The 26,584-nt window shown below is 42.4% G+C and overlaps 1 protein-coding gene across 1 annotated transcript in view; it reads left to right on the top strand.

Moving 5' to 3' along the window:
* The window catches only part of Ccdc62 (coiled-coil domain containing 62), a 35,509-nt gene extending 9,257 nt beyond the window's left edge, over nucleotides 1-26,252 (top strand). The window contains exons 3-9 of the mRNA XM_045132126.1: nucleotides 2,022-2,123; nucleotides 6,793-6,881; nucleotides 7,647-7,762; nucleotides 14,975-15,697; nucleotides 19,542-19,697; nucleotides 24,144-24,156; nucleotides 26,073-26,252. Of these exons, the coding sequence (XP_044988061.1) occupies nucleotides 2,022-2,123; nucleotides 6,793-6,881; nucleotides 7,647-7,762; nucleotides 14,975-15,697; nucleotides 19,542-19,697; nucleotides 24,144-24,156; nucleotides 26,073-26,252 (1,379 nt within the window). The remainder of the gene's footprint in view (nucleotides 1-2,021; nucleotides 2,124-6,792; nucleotides 6,882-7,646; nucleotides 7,763-14,974; nucleotides 15,698-19,541; nucleotides 19,698-24,143; nucleotides 24,157-26,072) is intronic.
* Nucleotides 26,253-26,584: the final 332 nt, after the last annotated feature.

Consider the following 26,584-nt stretch of genomic DNA (forward strand, 5'->3'; position numbering starts at 1 on the left):
TTCGGCCTACTGTCTTACTGATCGATAAACTGCTATCTCCGAGAAACATTAGAAAAGTGGGAGGAAACCAGAATGCTTGTTCATGGTTTTTCTAAAAAAACAAATTATTGTATTTTTATGGTAAATGGGAGAAAAAAAGTGTTGAAACGGTTTTTAATGAGTCAGATATTTAAATGATGAATGACTAATGTAGTAGTGATAAAATAAACCAATAAATGATTGTTTTGTCATTTAAAAAAAGAAATAAAACACTTTCCTCACATATGCAAGTACAAAGAAGTCTACTGGGTCAATATTTATGAATTATGAATATTTTATAAATCCAATGTTTACTAAAAAATATTTTTAAAGTAGGGTAACGGGAAAGTGGAATAGAGAATAAGGGAGACCTGAAGACCTGGGCCAAGAACCTTCCAGGCAGAAAGCAGGACCAGCAAATAGAAAAGCCCCAGGGTGGCTTTAAGGTTGGAACATTCTAAATTTGTCTCCCCACCTCCACCAATACTAGGAAATTTTGTATCTCTTCTGTACCAATTGTGCGTATTCAATTTGTTATACCTTGAGTCAGTGTCAGATCCCACAGGCTGAAGTTCCACAAGCCTGTTGCCATTTAAGACATCAGTCACAAATCACAGGGGACCCACACATACTCCTGACCAACTGTCAGTGAATTGAGGGTTTCCCAGCCACCTGCCCAGGCTACATCATTTGCTGGAAAGACTCATACAATTAAGGAAACACTCCATCCTTTTAAGGTTGTACAGTACAGTGCAGCTCAGAAACTGCAGATGGGTGTGGATTCAATGCACAGCATTCAATCTGAGCACCTTGATGTGTTTACCCAGCTGTCCGGTCTCTCGTGGCCAGGAGATTTTTCTGGAGCTTGGTCTCCAGTCCCTCCCACACTGCTTGGATTAGTAGGCAGAGCTAGAAGTTCTAGCCCTCTATGACTAAGACTTGTGACAAGCTGGGTCCTGAGGCTGTTTAGGGTTGATCAAGAGTGGCTCTTGCCAGGCATAGTGGCAAATGCCTTTAATCCTAGCACTCAGAAGGCTGAGGCAAGAGGATCTCCATGGATTCAAGGCTGGCCTAGAACTAGAGTAAATTCAGGTCAGCCTGTACTAGAGTGAGACCCTATTTTTGGGAAAAATAAATAAATAAATAAATAGAGAGCCTCTTTTTGTTGTTGGTGTTTTGTTTTATTTTGCTTTGGTCTGCTTTTAAAAATAATGTTATTTTACTTAGTTGACAGAGAGAGAAGCAGATATAGAAAATGGGCATGCCAAAGCCTCTAGCCACTGCAAATGAACTTCAGATGCATGTGCCACTTTGTGTATCTGGCTTTACGCGGGTACTAGGGAATCGAACCTGGGTCCTTTGGCAGGCTTTGCCAGCAAGAGCCTTAACTGCCAAGCCATCTCTTCAGCCCCCCTCTTTTTTTTGAGAGAAAGTATTGCCATATAGCCCAGGCTCAGGGTAGCTTCAAATTTGTGATCCTCCTGCCTCAGCCTCCCCAATACTGGAGAGTCGGGAGTGGGGGAGCTCCATTTCAATGACAAGACACTCATAACTCAGGAAATTCTAAAGGCTTTAAACTGCAAATTATTTGTGTCCTTTATATCAGAAGCAGTCAAGAAAACAGGGGGAAGAAAAGAAAGGTGAGGAGTGAAAAAGGCTAAGCCACAGTGGGCTCTGCAGTTTTCAGTAGAGTTTGGGCTGCACCCTGAGTGCTTCTTACTGAGAAATGATGTGCGGAGCTTTTATTTTTAAAAATTGCCCTGTGTGCTCTGGGCTGAAACAGGAGAGGCAAGGCCAGAGCAGGGAAATCAGCCAGGCCAAAGGTAGAGTGAGTGAAGCCTTGGTCTGGTGTCACTGCCAGAGGACACTATATGTTAGTTGCAGACCCAACAGGATTTTCAGTCACTGGAATGGGGGGCTGAGGACATGGAGGTTTTTGTAGTGTATGTGTTTCCTAGAAGCTGATATTTACTTGAGGACTTTTCTTCCTTCTTTTTGTGAAGAGGACCTAAATGAAAAGACAACAGAAAATAATGACCAACGAGAAGAGATCATTCGCCTCAAGCAAGAGAAGAGTTGCCTGCATGACGAATTGGTTTTTACTGGTAAAATTCCTAATTAGCTTAAGTGTTTGAATATTTACACATCCAAAGCCTAAACTTTCTCCAATGCTACTATGACAGGTTAAAGGACATATCTGCCACCCACCGGGCGTCTGGATCCTTTTCTTGTTTGTTTGTTGTTTTTTGTTTTTCAGGATAGGGTCTTGCTGTAGCCCAGACTGACTTGAAGTTCATTCTGTAGTCTCACACTGGCCTCAAACTCGCAGCAATCCTCCTACCTCTGCCTTCCAAGTGATGCGATTAAAAGTGTAAGCCATCACACATCTTTATTTTTATTTAGTTATTTGAGAATGACAGACAGACACAGAGAGAAAGAGGCAGATAGAGAGAGAATGGGTGCGCCAGGGCCTCCAGCCATTACAAACGAACTCCAGATGCATGCGCACCCTTGTGCATCTGGTTAACGTGGGTCCTGGGGAATCGAGCCTCGAACCGGGGTCCTTAGGCTTCACAGGCAAGCGCTTAACCATTAAGCCATCTCTCCAGCCCCATCATGCATTTTTAACAATAACAACAACAACAACAAAAAGAGGAGCAACCTTCCCTTCCAGTTTGAGCATGTCATTATGCTTCTCACTAAAAGTCTAATACTCTTGCTTTAAGATTCATTTTCATTTTAGAGGGCTAGAGAGATGGCTCAGCAGTTAAAGGTACTTGCTTGCAAAGCCTGATGGCCTGGGTTGATTCCCCAATACCCATATAAAGCCATATGCACAAAGTGGTACATGTGTCTGGAGTTCCTTTGCAGTGGCAAGAGGCACTGGCAGACCCATACTCTTTCTGTCTTCCTTTTTCTCTGTCTTTCTCTCAAATCAATCAATCAATCAACCAATAATATATATATGATTTCTTTTAGGGCTAGGGATGTAGCTTAGTTAGTAGTGTGCTTGCCCAGCATGCACAAAATCCTGGATTCCATCCTCAGTACCACATAAAAAGGGGCATGCTGGGCTGAAATAGCTTAGTGGTTAAAACTGCTTGCTTGCAAAAAGAGGCATGCCTGTAGTCTCAGCACTCAGGAGGTGGAGGTAGGACTATCCTTGGCTCCATTATGAGTTACAGGGCATCCTGGGATACTTGAAACCTTGTGTCAAAAACATTATTTTGGGCTGGAGAGATGGCTTAGTGGTTCTTAAGGCACTTGCTTGCAAAGCCAAAGGACACAGGTTCATTTTCTCAGGACCCACATAAACCAGATACCCAAGGTGGCACATGAGTCTGGAGTTTGTTTGCAGTGGCTAGAGGCCCTGACACACCCATTCTCCCTCTTTCCGTCTCTTTTTCTCTCTCTCTCTCAAATAAAAAATTATTTTAAAAGCATTTTATAGATTGATAAAAGGAGGATATTTATAATTTTGCAAATACTAGCTAAAAACTAGGTAATTCAAAAGGCTGGGGATGTAGCTCTGTGTTGGAGTGCTTTCTAGCTCTAGGTTTGGCCCCAGTACAGAGAAAATATTAAAAATATGACATTCTGGGCTGGAAGGATGGCTTAGAGGTTAAGGCGCTTGCTTGCAAAGCCTACGGACCCAGGTTTGATTCCCCAGAACCCATGTAAGCCAGATGCACATGGTGGCACATTCATCTGGAGTTTGTTTGCACTGGCCAGAGGCCCTGGTGTACCCATTATCTCTCTCTCTTTCTCTCTCTCTCTCTAATTAAAAAATAAAAGCATTTGCCAGGTGTGGTGGTGCATGCCTTTAATCCCAGCACTCGGGAGGCAGAGGTGGAAGGATTGCCATGAGTTTGAGGCCATCCTGAGATTACATAGTGAGTTCCAGGTCAGCTTGGGCTAGAGTGAGACCCTACCTTGAAAAACCAAAAATAATAATAGTAGTAATAATAATAATAGCATTCGGTTTTGCAAATAAATCACCTAAACTCACCAAGTTAGGACAAAACTCATGTGTTGCATCAGTGCAATCCAAAATAAGAAAGGTAGGAGTGACTCTTCCTTGATTAAGCGAGTGTCGGCTCATGTAATGCCCCTTTCTACATGTGAAAATAGCCTCCACTGCTTGCCGTGCCCCTCCCCAGCAGCCCCCCTTCCCCTCTGTACCTCTGACTTTCCACTGATTAGCCTCCTCTTTCTCACTGCTGAGGGAGAATTTCTGAGAGGGAACCTGTTTGTAGCTGTGCCATCCAAAGTTTCTCTATGCTCTCATTTCAGTAGTTTGTGTTAGGAAAATTTGGAGATAAAGTTCCAAATGGAAAATCAGATTAAGCCAGGCATGGTGACGCACACCTTTAATCCCAGCACTTGGGAGGTAGAGGTAGGAGGGCCACCCTGAGACTACCCAGTAAATTCCAGGTCAGCCTAGACTAGAGCAAAACCCTACCTCAAAAAACAAAAAATGAAAAGAAAATTATATTAATACTACCTTTCTGGTCAACTCATACCTCTATCCCCCATATTCTAGTATTATTAAAAGGTAATAGCACAGCATTACATTCAAGAATATTCAAACCAGGCATGGTGGTGCACGCCTTAATCCCAGCACTCAACAGGCAGAGGTAGGAGGATTGCTGTATGAAGTCAATCTGGGACTACGTAGTGAATTCCAGGTCAGCCTGGGCTAGAATAAGACCCTACATCGAAAAACAAAGCAAAATAAAAAAATAAATTCAAATGAAATAGAATTCTTACTTTTAATTTCCTGTGATTAAAAATTAGGGAAAGTGAAAATTTCACCACTAGAGGTCACTATTTTTATTGTTTCTAGGATTTCTGTTTTATGCCCCATGTAACTAAAAGATACAGCACATTTTGTAGCTTCACAGTTGAATTCAATCTTTGGGTCAGCATTTGTATGACTCCACAAATGTTGGGAAGCCCATGGGCCCACGGAGAATTTACTGTTATGCATGTGCTATGCATAAAATGCCCTAGAAGGTCAAAGGAAAGAATAGTTCACAGTATATTTGATTTTTCTCTCCCTCTCTCCCTTCCTCCTCCCAGGCTAACCTTGATTTGGGACTTTATGCTCCTTTCTTCTTCTTGATGTGTAAAATGTATGGAACTTGATAAATACTATAATTTAATTTTGTGAAATGATTTTTAATCATTTCCTAAACTGTTTTTTTTTGTTGTTGTTGTTTTTGTTTTTGTTTTTCAAGGTAGGGTCACCCTCTATCCTAGGCTGACCTAGAATTCACTGTGAAGACCCAGGCTGGCCTTGAACTCACAGCAATCCCCCTACCTGTACCTTCTGAGTGCTTGGATAAAAAGCAGGAACCACCATGCCCAGTCATAGTTTTACTTTTAAGTTCAAAACTTTATTTCACTCTTGTCGAAGATAAAGTTCTTAACATAGGCTTGAAGATATATTCCATTTGTTTAGTTCCCATTGGTCTTAAGGAGTTAGCAAAGAGGGTGATTTCACTGTGTCTCCACTCCTATAGGTGAGGACTCATCCTGTTGAGGTTTTGCTCAGGCTAGCAAAAGGCAGAACCCCTTCCATATTACTCGCTCACTTGCCCGCTTGCTCAGCAGAGCTCCATGCCTCTTTTCTTTCTATGACCAACTTATGAAATAGGCAGGCCCAATCACTTAGATCTCTCAGTTAAATTCAGCCATTTAGCAAACTATCTGAGCTAGGGAAACATTAGATAGAGTTGCTTATTATGCAAGAGGTTATTCTAAAACTAGAAATTAAAGCAAATTTAAATATGTTTACTTATTTAGTTTTTTTTTTTAAATTATTTATTTGAGAGAAAGAGGCAGATAGAGAATGGGTGTGCCAGTGCCTTCAGCCATTGCAAACAAACTCTAGAAGCATATACTACCTTGTATATTTGGCTTTACATGGGTACTGGGAATCAAACCTTGGTCCTTTGGCTTTACAGGCCAAATGCTAAATCATCTCTGTAGCCCCTTGTTCGGGTTTTTCCAACAAAGTCTCATGTAGCTGAGGCTAGCATTAATCTTTTTTTGTTTTGTTTTGTTTTGTTTTTTGTTTTTTGTTTTTCCAAGGTAGGGTCTCACTCTAGCCCAGGCTGACCTGGAATTCACTACGTAGTCCCAGATTGACTTCATACAGCAATCCTCCTACCTCTGCCTGCTGAGTGCTGGGATTAAAGGCATGCGCCACCATACCCGGCTAGCATTAATCTCTTGATTCTTCTACCTCAATTGGTTTATAAGTGTGACCTATAATTCCTGTCTTGGTTTCAGACATTTTGTGCACATACTTTTAATCTTTTGTATTTACTTGTGTGTGTGTGTATGTATATAAACACACACACATACATACATACATACATATATACATGCCAGGATCTCCTGCCTCTGTAAACAAATGCCAGAGCCATGCATTTTTTTTTTTTTTTTTTTTTTGCTTCTGGTTTACATGGGTGGCTTGTGAATAAACCCAGGCCAGCAAGCAAGTGCCTTTAACATCTTGAACCACATTTCAGCCCAGTGCATATTTTTATACAAATGCACCCATACACCTTTGAATCCTTTTTTGACTTAACATTAATCATATTGCGAAATTTTCTTGTTTGATGAAGGATCAGTCAGAATCACAGATTAAAGCTCTTCCCAGCCAACCATTTTTCAGTTATTAAGTTTAGCAACATCAAAAGAAATATTAGTTGTGAATGTCTTGATATGCTGGTAACAAATTAAATCTTGTTTCTTCTTATGTAGCAGAGAGAGAAAAGAGGAAAGATGAGTTGCTTGATATTGCAAAGTCAAAGCAGGAACGTACAAATTCAGAGCTGCACAACCTGAGACAGGTATGTCCCCAGCCATCCTTTGTGACTATTAGGTACAAAGTAGGAAATATATAGCTGTTCATTTTGTTAATGATGCTTGTAGAATCCTAACTGCATTAGACATATATCATAGTTAGCATAGCAGATAGGGTCTTGATTATGATAGTTAAAGATTAGGAAATCACTTATACTAAAAATTTCTGTGTGGGGCTGGAGAGATGGCTTAACAGTTAAGATACTTCCCTGTGAAGCCTAAGGACCCATGTTCGACTCTCCAGATCCCCCATAAGCCAGGCACACAAAGGTGTGGCAAACATAAGGTCGGTCACACATGCCCACTAAGTAGTACAACCATCTGGAGTTTGATTTCAGTAGCTGAGGCCCTGGCACGCCAGTATTCTCTCTCTCTCTCTTGTGCACTCTCTAAAATAAAATAAAATTAATAAAATTCCGGGTGTGGTGGCACACACCTTTAATCCCAGCACTCAAGAGGCAGAGGTAGGAGGATAACTGTGAGTTCAAGGCCACCCTGAGACTACATTGTGAATTCCAGGTCAGCCTGAGCTAGAACAAGACCCTACCTCACAAAACCAAAAAAAAAATAATAATAAAAATAAAATAATAATAATATATAAAGAAATAAATAAATAAAATAATTATTGTGTGGATATAGGCAAAATAAATGCAAAAGCTATCTGATCTGTTTTAGGGTTTCAAAGTGCAAAATTGTTAGTTTAATTTGGTTTTGTAATTATATTTTATATTACTTACTGATTTCTATGGCAGATTTATGTAAAACAACAAAGTGATCTGCAATTTCTTAATTTCAATGTGGAAAATTCTCATGAATTGATACAAATATATGATGCAAAGATGGAGGACTCAAAGACCCTGGAATCCAGGTAATCCTAGTCAATATTATTTAATTTGATTTTGTATTTTATTTCATCATTAGACCAGTATTTGTTGTATGCTTATTGTAGGCCAATACCTACCTCTGTTTCCTTTTATTTATTTCTCTAAAAATATTTTCTATTGGGCTGGAGAACATAGCTTAGCGGCTAAGGTATTTGCCTGCAAAGCCAAAGGACCCTGGTTTGAATCCCCAGGACCCACGTAAGCCAGATGCACAAGGAGGTGCATGCATCTGGAGTTTGTTTGCAGTGGCTAGAGACCCTGGCGTGCCCAATCTCTCCCTCCCTCTCTCTCTCTCTCAAATAACTAAATAAATTATGTTTTAAAATATTATTTATGGGCTAGAGAGATGGCTTAGCGGTTAAGCGCTTGCCTGTGAAACCTAAGGACCCCGGTTCAAGGTTCGATTCCCCAGGACCCATGTTAGCCAGATGCACAAGGGGGCGCATGCATCTGGAATTCATCTGCAGTGGCTGGAAGCCCTGGCACGCCCATTCTCTCTCTCTCTCTCTGCCTCTTTCTCTGTCTGTCGCTCTCAAATAAATAAATAAAAATAAACCATAATTTTTTAAATATTATTTATGGGCTGGAGAGATGGCTTAGCAGTTAAGGTGCATGTCTGCAAAGCCTAAGGACCCAAGTTTGATTCTCTAGGTCCCATGTAAGCCAGATGCACATTGTGGCATATGTTTCTGGAGTTCGTTTGCAGTGGCTAGAGGCCCTGGCGTACCTATTCTCTCTCTGTGTCTCTAATAGATAAATAAATAAAAATAAAATCTTCATTAAAAACAAAAAAATTTATCTTTTTTTTTCAAGGTAGGGTCTTACTCTAGCCTGGGCTGACCCGGAACTCACTCTGTAGTCTCAGGCTGAACTCAAACTCAAGACAATCATCCTACCTCTGCCTCCCAAGTGCTGGGATCAAAGGCATGTGCTACCATGCCCAGTGTTATTTATTTATCTTTGTGTGTTCATTTTCAAGGTAGGATCTCAGTCTAGCCCAGGCTGACCTGGAACTCATTGTGAAGGTCCATTCTGGCCCTGATCTTGCAGCGCTTCTCCTATCTCAGCCTCCTGAGTGCTGACACTAAAAGCATGTGCCACTGTGCCCAGCTAAGTATTTTATTTATTTGTTTGTTTGCTTGCTTATTTATTTATTTATCTATTCACAAGCAGAGAGAGAGAGAATATGTTTGTGTGTCTTCCGTCTGTGTGTATGGGTACACCAGGGCCTCTTGCCACTACAAATGAACTCCAGATGCATGTGCCACTTTGTGCATCTGGATTTATGTGAGTATTGGCCAATCAAACCCAAGTTGATGTTGACAAGTTTTGCAAGCAAGACTAGAGCCATCTCTCTAGTTCCCTTCCCCCTTTGGAATTTTCTCTGTAGTTTCAGGCTAGCCTCAAACTCACAGCAATCCTCCTACTTCTGCCTCCCAAGTGCCGGGATTGAAAGTGTGCACCACCACACCCAGTTTTTTTAAAAAATATTTATTAGAGAAAGAGGCCAAGAGAGAACAGGCATACCAAGGTCTCAAGTCACTGCAAACTCCAGATGCATGCACCACCATGTGCATCTGGCTTACTTGGATACTGGGTATGGTGGTTTGATTCAGGTGTCCCCATAAAATTGGTGTTCTGAATGCTAGGTTCCCAGCGGATGGAGATTTGGGAATTAACACCTCCTGGAAGCAGTGTCTTGTTGGGAGTGGGTTTATGGGTGTTATAGCCAGTTCCCCCTTGCTAGTGTTTGACACACTCTCCTGTTGATATTGCCTACCTTATGTTGGCCAGGGCGTGTTGTCCCCCCTCTGCTCATGCCATAGCCTTCCCTTGCCATGATGGAGCTTTCCCTCGAGTCTGTAAGCCAAAATAAACCCTTCTTCCCAAAAGCTGCTCTTGGTCAGGTGATTTCTGGCAACAATGTGAACCTGACTGCAATAGTAATGTTGGTACTGAGGAGTGGTGTCATTTGCTGCTAGACACCTGACTGTGTGATTTTGGCCTTTTGGTGCTGATTTTCAAGAAGAATGTGGAAGAATTTAGCCGGGCGTGGTGGCGCACGCCTTTAATCCCAGAACTCGGGAGGCAGAGGTAGGAGGATTGCCATGAGTTCGAGGCCACCCTGAGACTCCATAGTGAATTCCAGGTCAGCCTGGGCTAGAGTGAGACCCTACCTCGAAATATAAAAAAAAAAAAAAAAAGAAGAAGAATGCGGAAGAATTTGAAACCTTGGTCTAAGAGATGCCTTGTGGTACTGTACGTACAGCTTGATGGACTATTCTGGTCAGAGTTGAAAGACCTGAATGCAGTAAGAACTATGGACTGTGAGGTTTGGCTTGTGAGGGTGAGAAAGAGCTTTGCCTGGACTGGGCTAGCAGTTTGTGAGAGGCTTGCTGTTATGCCTGTGTCCTGAGAAGTTGTGCAGGGTTGCTTTGCATAGAATAGATTGATATGAGCAGAGGGATATGGCACAGAAATGAAATCTTTGGGCTGAACCTTCTGTCTGTTCAGCTGCAATTATGTGAGAGATTACAACTGTGGTGGTTTCATACTAATACAACAACCTTTGAGATTGGGCCAGCTGACCTGCATTGGGGCAACAGGAAGAATGTAAACTCTTTTGAAGGGGTCTGAATGCTCAAGGAGTGTACTATTGTTAAAAGTCAGCTTTATTCCTTTCTGGATTAACAAATTGACACCCTCCCTGGTATTATGGAGTATAAGAAATACAGGAAAGAAAGGGTCATTGAGTTTGCAACATGGTATTGTGTTTTGGAAATGGCCATGGGCAGTGTGAAGCAGGTTTCCTGGATGCCTGCATGGAGACCCCATGGGGCCAGGAAGATGAACCTTGGATTGCCGTGGAGACCCAGTGGAGATGCCAGGACTACGAGATGGCTACCAAGGAGAGCTGCCGGCCCCAATGAAGTTTTCCAGGACTGTTAGTAGCCTAGCTGAAGGAGTGGAGTTGGATCTCCAGAGACTTGTTGCTGGTTAGAATTATCGGACTTGGAGATTTGTCACTGACTAGAGTTGCTAGACTTGGAGCTAGAGTTTGATGTTTGCTCTGTTTTGTTTTATTTTGTTTTGTTTTGTTTTGTTTCTTTTGAGGTAGGGTCTCACTCTAGCTCAGGCTAACCTGGAATTCACTATGTAGTCACAGGGTGGCTTGGAACTCATGGCAATCCTCCTACCTCTGCCTCTCAAGTGCTGGGATTAAAGGCAGGCGCCACCACACCTGATTTATACCTTGGTTGTTTTAAATCTTGTATTGGTTGAATACTTCTTTGCTATGCCCAATGTCATCTTTGTAGTGTGAATGTTTATTCTGTCCCATTATGATTTTGGGTTTTTTTTTTTTTTTTCGGTATTATGGCTCATTTAAAAGACCTTGGATTAGCCAGGTGTGGTGGCACACACCTTTAATCCAGCAGTAGGGAGGCAGAGGTGGGAGGATTGCCATGAATTTGAGGCCACCCTGAAACTACATAGTGAATTCCAGATCAGCCTGAGCTATAGAGTGAGACCCTACCTTCAAAAACAAAACAAACAAAAAAAGACCTTGGATTATGGGGTTGTTTGAATATCATTGGGATTGATAAAAACTATAGACTTTTAAAGATGGACTGAATGCATTGCATTTTACATCATAAATGGTTGTCAGTTTATGGTGGCCAGAGACAGAATGTGGTGGTTTGATTCAAGTGTCCGCCATAAATTTAGGTGTTCTGAATGCTAGCTTCCCAGGTGATGGAGATTTGGGGATTAATTATTGTTGGGGGTGAGTTTATGGGTGTAAAACCAGCTCCCCCTTGCTAGTGTTTGGCACAGTCTCCTGTTGCTGTTGTTTACCTTATGTTGGCCTGGGGGTAATGCCTAGCCTCTGCTCATGCCATTGTTTTCCCTGCCATTATGGAGCATCCCATCAAGTCTATAAGCCAAAATAAACCCTCTTTATCCCCCAAAAGCTGTTCTTGGTCAGGTGATTTCTGCCAGCAATGTGAGACTTACTGCAACACTGGGGAATTGAACTTGGGTCCTTAGGTTTCATAGGCAAAAGCCATAACCACTAAACTGTCTCTTCAGCCCAACTTTTGTTTGTAAAAAATATTTTTATTGTTTTATTTGAGAGAGAGGGTGAGAAAGCGAGTGAGTTTTGCTCCACCAAGGCTTTCTGCCACTGCAAAAGAACTCCAGACACATGCATTTTTTTTTTTTTAACAAACAGCGTTTATTGTGCAGAATCAGCCAGCATGTGGGGTCAACCATTCATACAAAATGGCGACCACATGCATCATTTTGTGTGCCTGACTTTAGTGGGTACTGAGGAATCAAACCTGGGACAGCAGGCTTTGCAAGCATGGCATTTAAGCCCTCTCCCCAGCCTTTTTGTTTTTTGAGGCAGAGCCTTACTCTAGCCCAGGTTGTCCTGGAACTCACTATGTGGCTCCAGACTGGCTCCAGACTCACAGCCATCCTCCTACCTCAGCTTTCCAAGTGCTGGGATTAAAGATGTGCACCATCATGCCCAGCTCTGTTTCCCTTTCTTTTCCTTTTGTTTCCTTTCCTTTTGCCCCTTCATTTCATCCTTTCCTTTCCCTTCCCTTCCCTTCCCTTCTCTACCTTTCCCTCCCTTCCATCCTTCCTTCCTTCCTTTCTTTTTTTGTTTTTGGTATTTCAAGGTAGGGTGTCACTCTAGCTCAGGCTGACCTGGAATTCCCTATGTAGCCTCAGGGTGGCCTCGAACTCATGGTGATCCTCCTACCTCTGCCTCCTGAGTGCTGGGATTAAAGGTGTGCGCCACCACACCTGACTTAAAACTTTATTTTTGTTTATTTTTATTTATTTATTTGAGAACTTTGACGGGGGTTCCTTAAGCTTCACAGGAAGGGCTTAACCACTAAGCCATCTCTCCAGCCCTATTTTTATTTATTTATTTGAGACAGAGAGGGAGACAGAGAGAGGGAGAGAGAGAATGGGCATTCCAGGACCTCCAGCCACTGCAAACTCCAGATGTATGCAACCCCTTGTACATCTTGCTTATGTGGGTCCTGGAGAGTCGAACCAGGATCCTTTGGCTTTGCAGGCAAAGGCCTTACCTGCTAAGCCATCACTCCAGCCCTTTCTTTCTTTTTTCTTTTTTGTTTGGTTTTTTGAAGTAGGGTCTCACTAGCTCAGGCTGACCTGGAATTCACTATGTAGTCTCAGGGTGGCCTCAAACTCACAGCGATCCTCCTGCCTCTGCCTCCTGAGTTCTGGAATTAAAGGTGTGCGCCACCATGCCCAGCTTCACTTTTTTTCTTTTTTAATTGTCAAATTATTATATTTATTGGGCTGGAGAGATGACTTAGTGGTTAAAACGCTTGCTTGCAAAGCTAAAGGACCTCAGTTCGATTTCCCAGGACCCACATAAGCCAGATGCACAAGGTGGCACATGTGTCTGGAGTTCATTTGCAGTGGTGGGAAGCCCTGGTGCACCCATTCTCCCCCCCCCTCTCGCTTTGCCTCTTTCCCTCTCTCAAATAAATAAAAATAAAATATTTTTTAAAAATCATTATATTAATAGATTAATGGGGGTGAAAAGGCCCCAGTGGGGTCAGGGAAAGAGATTGAGCAAAGAAAAGGTGGAGGGAGGGCTAATCAAAATCTAAGAGGATATAAAGAAATCATATGGAAACCTAAAAAAAAAAATTCTGGGCTGGAGAGATGGCTTAGCGGTTAAGTGCTTGCCTGTGAAGCCTAAGGACCCCAGTTCGAGGCTTGGTTCCCCAGGTCCCACGTTAGCCAGATGCACAAGGAGGCGCACGCGTCTGGAGTTCATTTGCAGAGGCTGGAAGCCCTGGCACGCCCATTCTCTCTCTCCCTCTGTCTTTCTCTCTGTGTCTGTCGCTCTCAAATAAATAAATAAAAAATTTTTTAAAAATTCTATTTATTGAGGGAAGTAGAGCCAAGGGAAGGCTCCTACATGGAGGACCTGGGGATAAAAAAGCATGAAAGAAGAGAGAAAAGAGGACTGGTGAAATGGCTCAGCAATTAAGGTGTCTGCCTGTGAAGTCTAACGCCATGGGTTCAATTCCCCAGGACCCACGTAAGCCAGATGCACAAGGGAGCACATGCATTGGGAGTTAGTTTGCAGTGCCTGGAAGCCCTGGCATACCCATTCTCTCTTTCTGTCTATCTGCCTCTTTCTCTCTTACTCTCTCTTTCAAATAAATAAATAAAATATTAAAACAAAAAGTAAGAAGTTCAAGGAGCTCTAGAGAGGCAGAGGTAGGAGAATTGCTGTGAGTTCAAGGCCACCCTGAGATTACATAGTGAATTCTAGGTCAGCCTAGGTGAGAGCAAGACCCTACTGCAAGGGGGAAAAAAAAAGAAAGAAAGAAAGAAAAAAGAAAAGGAAAAGGGGCTCTGGAAGCTTCCTATGGCAATAGGAACTACCAAGTGTGGACTGATCTGGTGCTGCAGCTCCTTTCCCTGGGTAACTGGGTTAGTGGCTGCAAGGAGGAGCTGTGGGAGGTTGCAGCTGCTGCTGGCAGTGGGGCTGGGATTCAGCTGCTCCACTGTGCTTGCTGCACTCCCCTCTGGAGACCCTCTGTTGAGCTGTCGTACTATTGTTCTGTGTCCCTTCTGTTGCCCCCACCAGGCTACAGACCCACTCAGGGTTCTCTGTTTGACATATGGGCTGTTTTTCCTCATTGAACTTAAATGCCATTGGGAGGTACTAGATGAATTGAGATTGGTTATTCCCTAAAAGCATAAACAGGTTGGGTGTGATGGCATACGTCTTTAATCCCAGCACTCTGGAGACAGGTAGGAGGATCGCTGTAAATTTGAGACCACCCTGAGACTACCTAGTGAATTGTAGGTCAGCCTGGACTAGAGCAAAACCCTACCTAAAAAACAAAACAAAAAAACTGTTAAAAGCACTTGTTTAATTTGAGTAGTAGTCTTCAGGGTTTTTTTAAATTAATTTTTTGTCATCATACATTAAGTACCATATGAGTAAGAAATGGGAAAGGGGAAGCAAATGTGGGCTTGTTGGTCAAAAAGACTTTCTGTAGGACATGGGGCTGGAACATGGGTCTTGGGATTTAACTCTCCTAGTGAGGCTTGGGGTAAATACTAGTAAATGATTGTACAAAGTCTCTCTGATAACTTCCTTTTTTTTTTTTTTTTTTGTAATGCTGCTGTAGCAAAGACATGTGTTTGTCAGACCTTGAAAATAGCCACCCAAAAGTCGATGTTAAGAGGGAGAAAAATCCGCAATTACTGGTTAAGGATCAAAAGTTTGAGGTCACATTGGCGCAGCAAAATAGGACAGACAAGAGCTCTTGTGTTATATGCAAAGAGAAGATACTACAGGATAATAATGCATTTGGGGAAAAAAGTGTAACCACTTTCTCATCTCTGTGTAATAAAGACTTAACGGAGAAACAAAAGTGTTGGTCTCTGGGTGGAAAAATCCAGACTGAACCCAAAAATAAAATTACACTCTGCAATATCCATACAAAATCACCAAAAGATAATGGAGTTGAGCTTCAGAAGGAAGAGAAGCAGCTCTTAGAAATATCCTTGTCCGATGAAAAGCAATGGCATGATATCAATGTTTACCTGGGCCTGGACAACTGTTCTGGCTCCAAACAGCCAGGAAAGCTGGGCATGGAATGTCATCATCAAATGGAAAGGTCTGAAACCTCATGTTGTCCAAAAAATGAAAGCTGTCTGACTGACAGTGACCTATATGACTCTAATTGTTGTCACCCAAGTAACCTCATCATTGAAGCCCCAGGCCACATGTCTGATGTGGAGTGGATGAACATTTTCAAGCCTGCCAAAGTGCAAAGGATTGTTCGCCATAAAACTATGTGCACTTGTTCAGGAAGCCTCAATGGAGCAAAATACAAATCCTCAGCAAGGTTAGTGATTTTCACATCTGTAAACAGCCAGGCAGCACACAAAGACTGCAGCAAACACTTCAGGCCTAGGACCAACCAGAAAGTAGTGATTGCAAACAGAAACCTTCTATAAAACACGCCTTTTGCTCTTCTCATCCCAGCCTCAACTCTTAAGACTTTTTTTTTTTTTTTTTTTTGAAGTAGAGTTTCACTGTAGCTCAGGCTGACCTGGAGTTTACTATGTAATCTCAGGGTGGCTTCAAACTCACAGCGATTCTCCTACCTCTGCCTCCCAAATGCTGGGATTAAATGTGTGCGCCACCCCCGGCTGACTCTTGAGCCTTTGATTGTATAGGAGACTATCAGACTCCAACAAAGTCTGCTCGGAGGGGGGCTTCTGAGGCAAAAGTTTTGCTTAAAAACAAAATTAGTTGTTAGGAATTGGGCAATGAAGTTTTATTGAAAAACAAATGAGTCTGTCAGTGTGTGAACTGGAATGTCACTCTGGAGCATTCCAGGATCTGCTTTGATTGGAGAGCTGACCCTTTCAGGCCCACACCGCAGTATCTAGACCCCATGCACAATCTTTCTTGGCCCTTGTTTAGGTTCACTTGGCATTTGACACATCCCAACTGCTTCTCCTTGTGTCCAGCTCATATGTGTTTTCAACTTTATATTTCCCATACTTCCTTACTTTTAAAAAATCATATGAAAGATTGAACATTTGTGTTTAACAGGCTGCTAAAAGTTTCTGACTTTTTTCTATAGAAGAAAATGGAATTGATATTAGCATATACTAAATTATTCATGTTCATCTCATTGTTAGAATTGCTGAATCTTGTGGTTGAGTGGCACTGTGATAATGTCTGCTATTTTTAAATAAGGCATAGCTCTTCAGTTAGAATGCATAAAGGATGGAGTTTCTATATTGAGAGTCTTAATCATTGCATTGACTTTCATAGGACTTTATGATTAAGTGTGCTAACACATTATTGGGAAGATTCTTTACCCTTTTAGAAGTTTGAGTCACTTAAAAATAATACAAATATTCTTCCACTTATAAGAATTAGTTGCCATATTGAATGTCATCTAGTCATGTGGATTTTAAAAAATATTTATTTGAAATAGACAGACAAGGACATAAAGAGAGAGCATGGGCACCCTAGGGCCTCTTGATAGTATAAACAAACTCCAGATGCATATGCCACTTTGTGTATCTGGCTTTATGTGGTTACTAAGGAATTTAACCCCAGGCTGGCAGGCTTTGCAAGCCAGTGCATTTAACCACTAAACTATCTCCTTTGTCATATGGATTTTAAAGATCCTTGGAAAACTGCAAGCATTAGCAGGACACGACTGCCTATTTGTTACTAGTGAGTGAGAACATTCAAGGGAAAGCTTTCATTGGATGGTTGTGAGAATGTATAGATACATATTTAATTTAGTGTGTGAAATAAATTCCAAGTTACATTCAGAGTTTTCATTTAAAACTCCTTTGACCTCAGTGACTGAAAATAATTAAAATGTCTGCTTGCTCTTCCAGTCAAGGCACATGCCAAGGCATCACATGACAAATGTGTGATTAAGTAGAACAGATAATGATGTTTTCCTATTTTTCCTTAGATTACAAGAACTTGCATATCCACTTTATTATCTAAGTAAAATATTCATATTTGTGCCCTCATTCCACTTGACAAATAGAGGTTTGCCAGTGGAGGGAGACACCACAGGACATGCTCCCTTGGGTTTTGTTTTGTTTTCTCTTTATATATGTGCCACCTTGTGCAACTGGCTTATGTAGGTACAGGGGAATCAAATCTGGTTCCTTTAGGCTTTGAAGGCAAGTACCTTAATCACTAAACTATCTCTCCAGCCCTCTCCTGTGTTTTCTTTCTTTCTTTCCTTCTTTCTTTCTTTTTTTTTTTTTGTTGTTGTTGTTGTTTTTTGAGGTAGCCCTCTAGCCCAGGCTGACCAGGAATTTACTATGTAATCTCATGATCCTCCTACCTCTGCTCCTGAGTGCTGAGTGCTGGGATTAAAGGCGTGCGCCACCACGCCTGGCTAACTTTTCTTTGTTTTCTGAGACCCACTACCTGCAGGTGCCATGCCATTTTCACAGATGGCAGTTTCACAAACCAAAGCTGAACATTTTCACAAGTTTAGCCTTATACTATATTAATATTTTAAAATGTGTATTTATTTATTTGACAGAGAAACAGTGTGTGAGAGAGAATGGGAGCGCCAGGGCCTCTGGCCACTGCAAACAAACTCCAGACACGTGCACACCCTTGTTCATCTGGCTAACTTGGGTCCTGGGGAATCGAACCTGGGCCCTTTGGCTTTACAGGCAAATGTCTTAACCGCTAAGTCATCCATCCAGCCCTATTCTCCCTATTATTAATATTTTTAATCTTCTTTTTGGAAGATCCTGTCTCTAGAACACTTTTCATGTCTTTATTTTCAATTTTTTAAATTTCCTTTGGTATCAGGTGTTGAACCAAGGATTTTAAGAAGCTAAGCAAGTACTTTATTTCTGTGCTGTCTCTAGCCTATACTTTTTTGTTGTTGTTGTTTTTTGTTTTTGTTTTTCAAGGTCTTGCTGTAGCTCAGGCTGACCTGGTATTCATTATGTAGTCTCAGGGTGGCTTCAAGCTCACAGTGATCCTCCTACTTCTGCCACCAAGTGCTGAGATTAAAGATGTGTACCACCATGCGTGGCTCTTCAACCTTTTTTTTTTTTTAAAAAAAAATTTGTTTTAGGGCTGGAGAGATGGCTTAGTTGTTAAAGAACTTGCCTGCAAAGTGAAAGGACCAAGGTTTGGTTACCCAGAACCCACATAAGCCAGTACACAGGTGGTGCATGCATCTGGAGTTTTTGTGGCTGGAGGCCCTGGTGTACCCATTCTCTCTCTCTCTATCTGCTTTTCTTTCTCATAAATAAATAAAAAATAAATAAATAATTTCATTTATTTGGAAGCAGAGAGAGAAACACAGAGAGAGAGAGAGAAAGGGGAAGGCCAGGCCTCAGCCACTGCAAATGAACTCCAGATGCATGTACCACTTTGTGCATTTGGCTGTACTGGGGAATCAAATCCTAGAAGTTAGGCTTTGCAGGCAAGCACCTTAACTGCTGAGCCATCCCTCCAGTCCCTTTTATACATTTTTTTTTTCCCCAAGGTAGGGTTTTACTCTAGCACAGACTGGCCTGGAATTCACTGTGTAATCTCAGAGTGTTAAAGCCATACAATCCTCCTACCTCTGCCTCCTGTGTGAGTGCTGGGATTAAAGGAATGCGCCACCACGCCAGCCTTGTTTTTTTTTTTTGAGGTAGGATCTCACTCTATCCCAGGCTGACCTGGAACTCACTATGTAGTCTCAGGGTGACCTTGAACTCCTGGTGATCCACCTACCTCTGCCTCCCAAGTGCTGGGATTAAAGGTGTGTGCCACCATGCCCAGCTTTAATTCTTTTATTTATTTATTTATTTGATTTTTTGAAGTAGGGTCTCACTCTAGCCCAGGCTGATCTGGAATTTACTATGTAGTCTCAGGTTGGCCTCGAACTCACAGTGATCCTCCTGCCTCTGCCTTTCAAGTGCTGGAATTAAAGGCGTGTGCCATCATGCCGGCCCTTTTTATTTTTAAGATGGCTTTTCACTCTGTAGCCAGGCTAGCCAAGAACTCCTAACTCACAATGCAGTGAAGACTGGCCTTGACCTATAGGGCAATCTTCCTGCCTCAGGCTCCCAAGTGCTAGAAGTACAGATGTGAGCCATAGAACTCTGGTACTTGTTTGTCCTCTTCGGGTGTGTGTATAAGTGACTGGCAGCATCGGTATGATACTGTTTGTTTGGTGTTGTTTGCAGTGAGTTCATCACCACTCAGCTTTCCCACTGCTTGGGATCTTCAGACTCTGTGGTAAGAGAAGATGAGAGAGAGGCCCCTCCTGAGAAAAAGGACTCACCCAAGGATGCGTTAATCAGCAAAGATGCAGTAGTAGCCAACAAACAGGTTTGCATTTTGTATAGCAATTCCCAGCTTATTCAAGTAAGACTTCCCCTTAATATACTGGGTTTTTTTGTTGTTTGTTTGTTTGTTTGTTTTTGGTTTATTGAGGTAGGCAGCAGGGTCTCTCTCTAGCCCAGGCTGACCTGGAACTGGTACTCAGCGCAAGCTGGCCTCTAACTCACAGTGATCCTCCTGCCTCTGCCTCCTAAGTGGGCATCATCATGCCCAGCTCCTTAATATGCCTTTAATTCTGTAGCACTATTGCTTAATTTTGGCCATTCCCCAGCTTTTAAAATGATAGGCCTTGCTGGACATGGTGGAACACGCCTTTAATCCGAGCATTTGAGAGGCAGAGGTAGGAGGATCACCGTGAGTTCAAGGCAACCCTGAGACTATGTAGTGAATTACAAGTCAGCCTGGACTAGAGTGAGACTCTACCTCAAAAAAAAAAAAAAAAAAAAAAGATAGGCCTTTAAGGTTTTTGAATTTTGTTTTGTTTTGTTTTGTTTTTGTTTTTCGAGGTAGGGTCTCACTCTGGTCCAGGATGTCCTGGAATTAACTATGTAGTCTCAGTAGTCTCAGGGTGGCCTCGAACTCACGGTGATCCTCCTACCTCTGTCTCCTGAGTGCTGGGATTAAAGGCGTGTGCTACCATACCCAGCTGGTTTTTAATTTTTTACAATTTTTATTTATTTGCATTTGTGTGTGTGTGTGTGTTTATTGGTACACCAGGGACTCTTGCCACTGCAAGATGGTTACACCACATTTTCTGCATCTGGCTTACATAGGTGGCTTGGTAGTTGGATCTCAGGCCAGCAGGTTTTGCAAGCAAGTGACTTTAACTGCTGAGCCATCTTATCAGCCCTTGTTCTTTCCTTATTTTTTTTTGTAAACTTTTTATTGACAACTTCTATACATATAGACAATATACCATGATCATAATCCACTTTCACCATCTTCCCTTTTCCCCTTCCCCAGTACCCCTCCACTGAATCCCTTCTTCTTTTCAACTAGTTTCTCTTTTGCTTTATTTTATTTTTATTTATTTGAGAAAGAGAGAGAGAGAGAAAAGAAAGACTGGACATGCCAGGGCCACTAGCCAATGCAAACAAACTTCAGGTGTATGTGCCACCTTGTGCATCTGGCTGTCCATAGGTACTAGGGAATCAAACCCAGGATCATTAGGTTTTGCAGGCAGGTGCCTTAACCGCTGAGCTATCCCTTCAGCTTCCTCCGTTTTTTGTTTTTTTTTTTTTAGGTAGGGTCTCACTCTAGCTCAGGCTGACCTGGAATTCACTATGTAGACTCAGGGTGACCTTGAATTCATGGTGATCCTCCTACCTCTGCTTCCCAAGTGCTAGGATTAAAGGCATGTGCCACCACGCCCAGCAGCTTCTTCCTTTTAGAAAGATAAATTAGCTGGGCATGGTGACACATGCCTTTAATCCCAGCACTTGGGAGGCTGAAGTAGGAGGATTGCTGTGAGTTCAAGGCCAGACTCAGCTATATAATGAATTCCAGGTCAGCCTGGGCTTGAGTGAGACCCTCCCAACTGGGCTGGAGGGATGGCTTAGTGGTTAAGGTGCTTGCCTACAAAGCCAAAGGACCCAGGTTCAATTCCCCAGAACTCACATAACCAGATGCACAAGGGGCACATGCATCTGGAGTTTGTTTGCAGTGGCTGGAGGCCCAGGTGTGCCCATTCTCTCTCTTTCTTTCTCTCTCTCTCTCCCCCTCCCTCTATCAAATAAATAAAGAAAGAAAAACAAAATATTTTTAGAAAGCAGCAACAACAACAACAAAAGATAAATTAGGGCTGGAGAGATGGCTTAGCAGTTAAAGCATTTGCCTGCAAAGCCAAAGGACCTGTTTGATTCCCCAAAACCCACGTAAGCCAGATGCACTAGGTGGTGCATGTGTATGCAAGTTCGTTTTCAGTGGCTGTCTGTCTGTCTCTGTCTCTCTCTCTCAGATAAATAAATAAAAATAAAATATTTTTTAAAAAAATGTAAATTAAAACTGGGCTGGGGAAATGGCTCAGCAGTTAAAGGCATTTGCTCATAAAGTCTGCCGGCCCATGTTTATTTCTCCTAATATAATATAAAAACATATGCACAAAGTGGCCCATGCATCTGGTATTTGCTTGTGGTGGTAAGAGGCCCTGGGCATGCCAATTCTCATTTACTTTCTCTCTCGCTCTACAAATAAATAAAAAAAAATATTTTGTAAAAGCTGGGCTTCAGCCGGACGTGATGGCACATGCCTTTAATCCCAGCCCTTGGGAGGCAGAGGTAGGAGGATTGCCATGAGTTTGAGGCCACCCTGAGACTCCATAGTGAATTCCAGGTCAGCCTGGGCTAGAGTGAGACCCTACCTTGAAAAAAAAAAGCTGGTCTTCAGCTGGACATGGTGGTACATGATTTAATCCCAGCATGAGGGGAGGGTGGGTGCAGAGGTAGGAGGATTGCTATGAGTTCAAGGCCAGCCTGGGACTACATAGTGAATTCCAGGTCAGCCTGTACTAGAGTGAGACCCTACCTCAAAAAAAATAAATAAATAAAAAATCTGGGCTTTTGGGAAGATGACTCAGTGGTTTGCTTACATATCTTCTGGCCTGGATTCAATTTCCCAGATGCACAAAGTGGCACATGTGTCTGGAATTCATTTGCAGTGGCTAGAGGCCTGGCATGCCCATTCTCTCTCTTTTTCCTGCTCTCCGTCTGCTCACAAATAAAAAATTAATTAATTAATTAGTGTTATTATTTTTTTTTTTTTGAGGTAGAGTCCCACTCTAGCCCAGGCTGACCTGCAGTTCACTATGTAGTCTCAGGCTCAGGATAGCCTTGAACTTAAAATGATCCTCCAAGTGCTGGGGTTAAAGGTATGCACCACCCTGCTTGGCTTTAATTAATTAATTTGTTTAATACTGTGCTTTAGGACTGGAGAGATGGCTTAGCAGTTAAGGTACTTGCCTGCAAGCCAAAGAACCCAGGCTTAATCCCCCAGGACCAAGACCCACATAAGCCAATGCACAAGGTGGTGCATGCGTCTGGAGTTTGTTTGCAGTGGCTGGAGGCCCTGGCACAACCATTCGTTCTCTCTCTCTCTCTCCGTCTATCGCAAATAAATAAAAATTAAAAAAAATTTTAACTGAGCTTTACTATCTGATTTGAAATGATAAACAGAGTTGGGTTTGGTGGCTCATGCCTATAATCCCAGCACTTGGGAGGCAGAGGTAGGAGGATCTCTGTGAGTTCAAGGCCATCCTGGTCTAGAGTTAAACTACTTCAAAACTAAACAAAACAAAAAACTTAAAAATCAAATAATATACAGGAGAAATCAGCTTTGATTCATCAAATTTAAAAATATTTTGAGGGGGACTGGAGAGATGGCTTAGCGGTTAAGACGCATGCCTGCAAAGCCTAAGGACGTAGGTTTGACTCCCCAGAACCCACGTAAGCCAGAGGCACATGCAACTGGAGTTCCTTTGCAATGGTCAGAGGCCCTGGCGTGCCCATTATTTCTCTCTCTCTCTGTAATAAATTAATAAAAATATTTTAAAAAAATGTTTTGAGGTAGGGTCTTACTCTAGCCTAGGCTAACTTAGGTGAGGCTGGATTTGAACACTTGGCAATCCTCTATCAGCCTCCTAAATGCTGGGATTAAAGGGAGTGAATCACCATGCCCAGCTAACAAATTTAGCTTTCCAAAAAGTTTTCTTCACTTGGGAGGCAGAGGTAGAAGGATTGCTGTAAGTTCGAGGCCACCCTGAGAGTCCATAGTGAATTCCAGGCCAGTCTGGGCTAGAGTGAGACCCTACATCGAAAAACAAAACAAAAAAAAGTTTTCTTTCTGAGGCTGGGGAAATTGCTCATTGGTTAAAGTTACTTGCTTGCAAAGCCTACCTACCTGGGTTCAATTCCCCAGCCACCCATATAAAACCAGATTGGTTTCTGTTTGCAGTAGTAAGAGACTCTGACACTACATGCACATGTGTGTACATGCATGTACACATACACAAATACGTAATTAAAATTTTTCCACATTTTTCCTTTTTTTTGCTGTAAGAAGAAAAGAAATAGAACGTGCCAGACATGGTGGCACATTGTAAATCCAGCACTCAGGAGGTTTGCAATTTGATTTTGTTTGTTTGTTTTTGTTTTTTTGAGGTAGGGTCTCACTTAGCCAAGGCTAACCTGGAATTCACTATGTAGTTTCAGAGTGGCCTCAAACTCATGGCGATCCTCCTATCTCTGCCTCCCGAATGTTGGGATTAAAGGCATGTGCTACCATGCCCGGCTACAATTTGATTTTTAAAAAATATCTTATTTACTTATTTATTTGAGAGAGAGACAGATAGAGAATGAGTGCATCAGGTGCTAGAGGCCTAGCCACCGGAAACAAACTCCAGACATGTGCCACCTTGTGCATCTGGCTTAGGTGGGTACTGGGGTCCTTAGGCTTCATAGTCAAGTGCCCTAACCACTAAGTAATCTCTCCAGCCCTGAGGATTGTAATTTGAGATTCACCTGGGCCACATGATGAGACCCTGTCTCAAGCAAAACATACAACAACAACAAAATAAAACCAGAAACAAACTGCACAAGATGAAGTCCTATGCTGGGATTATATTGCACTTGGGAGTGTTTGACTAGAATATACAAAGCCCTGGGTTTGAACCCCAGCACTACAATTATGGTAGCACATTCCTATAGTCCTATCAGTCAGGAGGATCAGAAGTTTAGGGTCATCCTCATCTACATAACAAGTTTGAGGCCAGCCTGGGCTACATGAGACCTAGTCCTAAAAAAATGGGGGGCGGGCATAGTGGCGCACGCCTTTAATCCCAGCACTTGGGAGGCAGAGGTGGGATGATTGCCATGAGTTCAAGGCCACCCTGAGATGACAGAGTTAATTCCAGGTCAGCCTAGACCAGAGTGAGACCCTACATTGAAAAACCAAAAAAAAAAAAAAGCCAGGCCTGGTAGTGTGCTTGCATTTAATCCCAGCATTTCGGAAGTAGAGGTAGGAGGATCCCTGTGAGTTCAAGGCCAGCCTGGAACTGCAGAGTGAGTTCCAGGTTATCCTGGGCTAGAGTGAGACCTGCACCTTGAAAACAACAACAACAAAAGGATGAAGTCTTACCTGCCATTACCCCTCACTTACGATCAACAAGTATTTTTTGTGGGGAGGATGTTTGAGGTAGGATCTCACTCTATCTAACCCAGGCTGACCTGGAATTCACTTTGTGGTCTCAGGGTGGCCTCAAACTCACAGTGATCCTCCTACCTCAGCCTCCAGAGTGCTGGGATTAGAGGCGTGAGCCCACCACGCCTGGCTCAACAGGTATTTAAACATTTTTTTAAAAGTTTTTAAATTTATTTCCAAGGAGACAGGGTGGGTGAATAAATAATGGACATGCCAGGGTTTCTAGCCACATTGGGCATCTAGCTTTAAGTGGGTACTAGGGAATCAAACCCAGGTGGTTATGCTTTTCTAGGAAAGCACCTTAGTTACTGAGCTATCTCACCAGCTCATATTTAAACATTATATTTTATATTTATATCACATGAAAGTACATACATGGATGTTGATGTTTTTATAATTTTTTTTTTTTTTTTTTTTTTTTTGGTTTTTCGAGGAAGGGTCTCACTGTAGCCCAAACCATCCTGGAATTCACTATGTAGTCTCAGGGTGGCCTTGAACTCACAGCGATTCTCCTACCTCTGCCTCCCGAGTTCTGGGACTAAAGGCATGTGCCACCATGCCCAGCTTTATAATCCTATTTTATTTTTATTTTCATTTTTTGGTTTTTCAAGGTAGGGTCTCTCTCTGGTCCAGGCTGACCTGGAATTCGCTATGTAGTCTCAGGGTGGCCTCAAACTCATGGAGATCCATCTACCTCTGCCTCCTGTGTGCACGCCCGGCTATAATCTTATTTTTGTAGAGCTGATACTCACACCTAGAGCCTTATGCATGCAAGCAGTCTGCCACATATGCCCAGGTCCCCACACTAGAAACCAGCAAGAATAAATTAATGTGCACACCCACATACTCTACAAAGCTTACCTGTCTTTCATGGTGACTTTCTGTTATACAAGTATTTTGACCTGGTAATTATGGCTTGAAGATTTATGTAGGAAAGCTAAACAGTGCCCAGAGTGTTTTGTGAAATGGAAGTTAATTGTAGCACATTCTATGTTACATTACTTTACTGAGTAAATTCTAGGAAATAAAAGAAATTTGGTCATCTTTGTATTTAATATCTGCTTTGCTTTGTAATACCTGAAATCAAATACTGACAGGGAGTTAGCATTTGTGTCTATAAGTAGAATTTGAAGACATAAACATTTAAAACTGCTTCTTTTACATGAACATTGTCTTTGCAGGATGACGTCTCGCCTACCAGTAAGCTCCAGCACTTGCTGGCGGAGTCCCGGCAGATGGTCACAGATCTGGAGCTGAGCACACTGCTGCCTATTAGCTGTGAGAAACTCAGCAGCCGCAGCGACAGGAGTGTGCGTTCCCTTCCTTTGGACTCTAGTGGTGGGGTCTCAGTACACCACTGAGTGCTGGGGTGCAGGGAGACAATGTTTCTATTAGAATCAAAATTTCTTCATCTCTCCAAGGGAGGGAGGCGGCAAGCTTGCATTAAGGAGAAAAAGTCATACTCACATATCATTGTTCTAGACTGGCATGGTGGCTCATGCCTATAATTCCAGAACTCCAGGATTGCCATGAGTTCCAGAGTGAAACTGTATTTTTGAACACACACACACCAAACAAAAACAAAAACTATCACTGCAGAGCTGAGGAGATAGCTTAAGTCAGTAGCTTATTGCACAAGCATAAGGACTAGGGGTTCAGTCCCCAGAACCCACGTAAAACTGCCAGGCACAGT

The sequence above is a fragment of the Jaculus jaculus genome, chromosome 13 (assembly GCF_020740685.1).
Source record: "Jaculus jaculus isolate mJacJac1 chromosome 13, mJacJac1.mat.Y.cur, whole genome shotgun sequence".
In the NCBI taxonomy this organism is placed as follows: Eukaryota; Metazoa; Chordata; class Mammalia; order Rodentia; family Dipodidae; genus Jaculus; species Jaculus jaculus.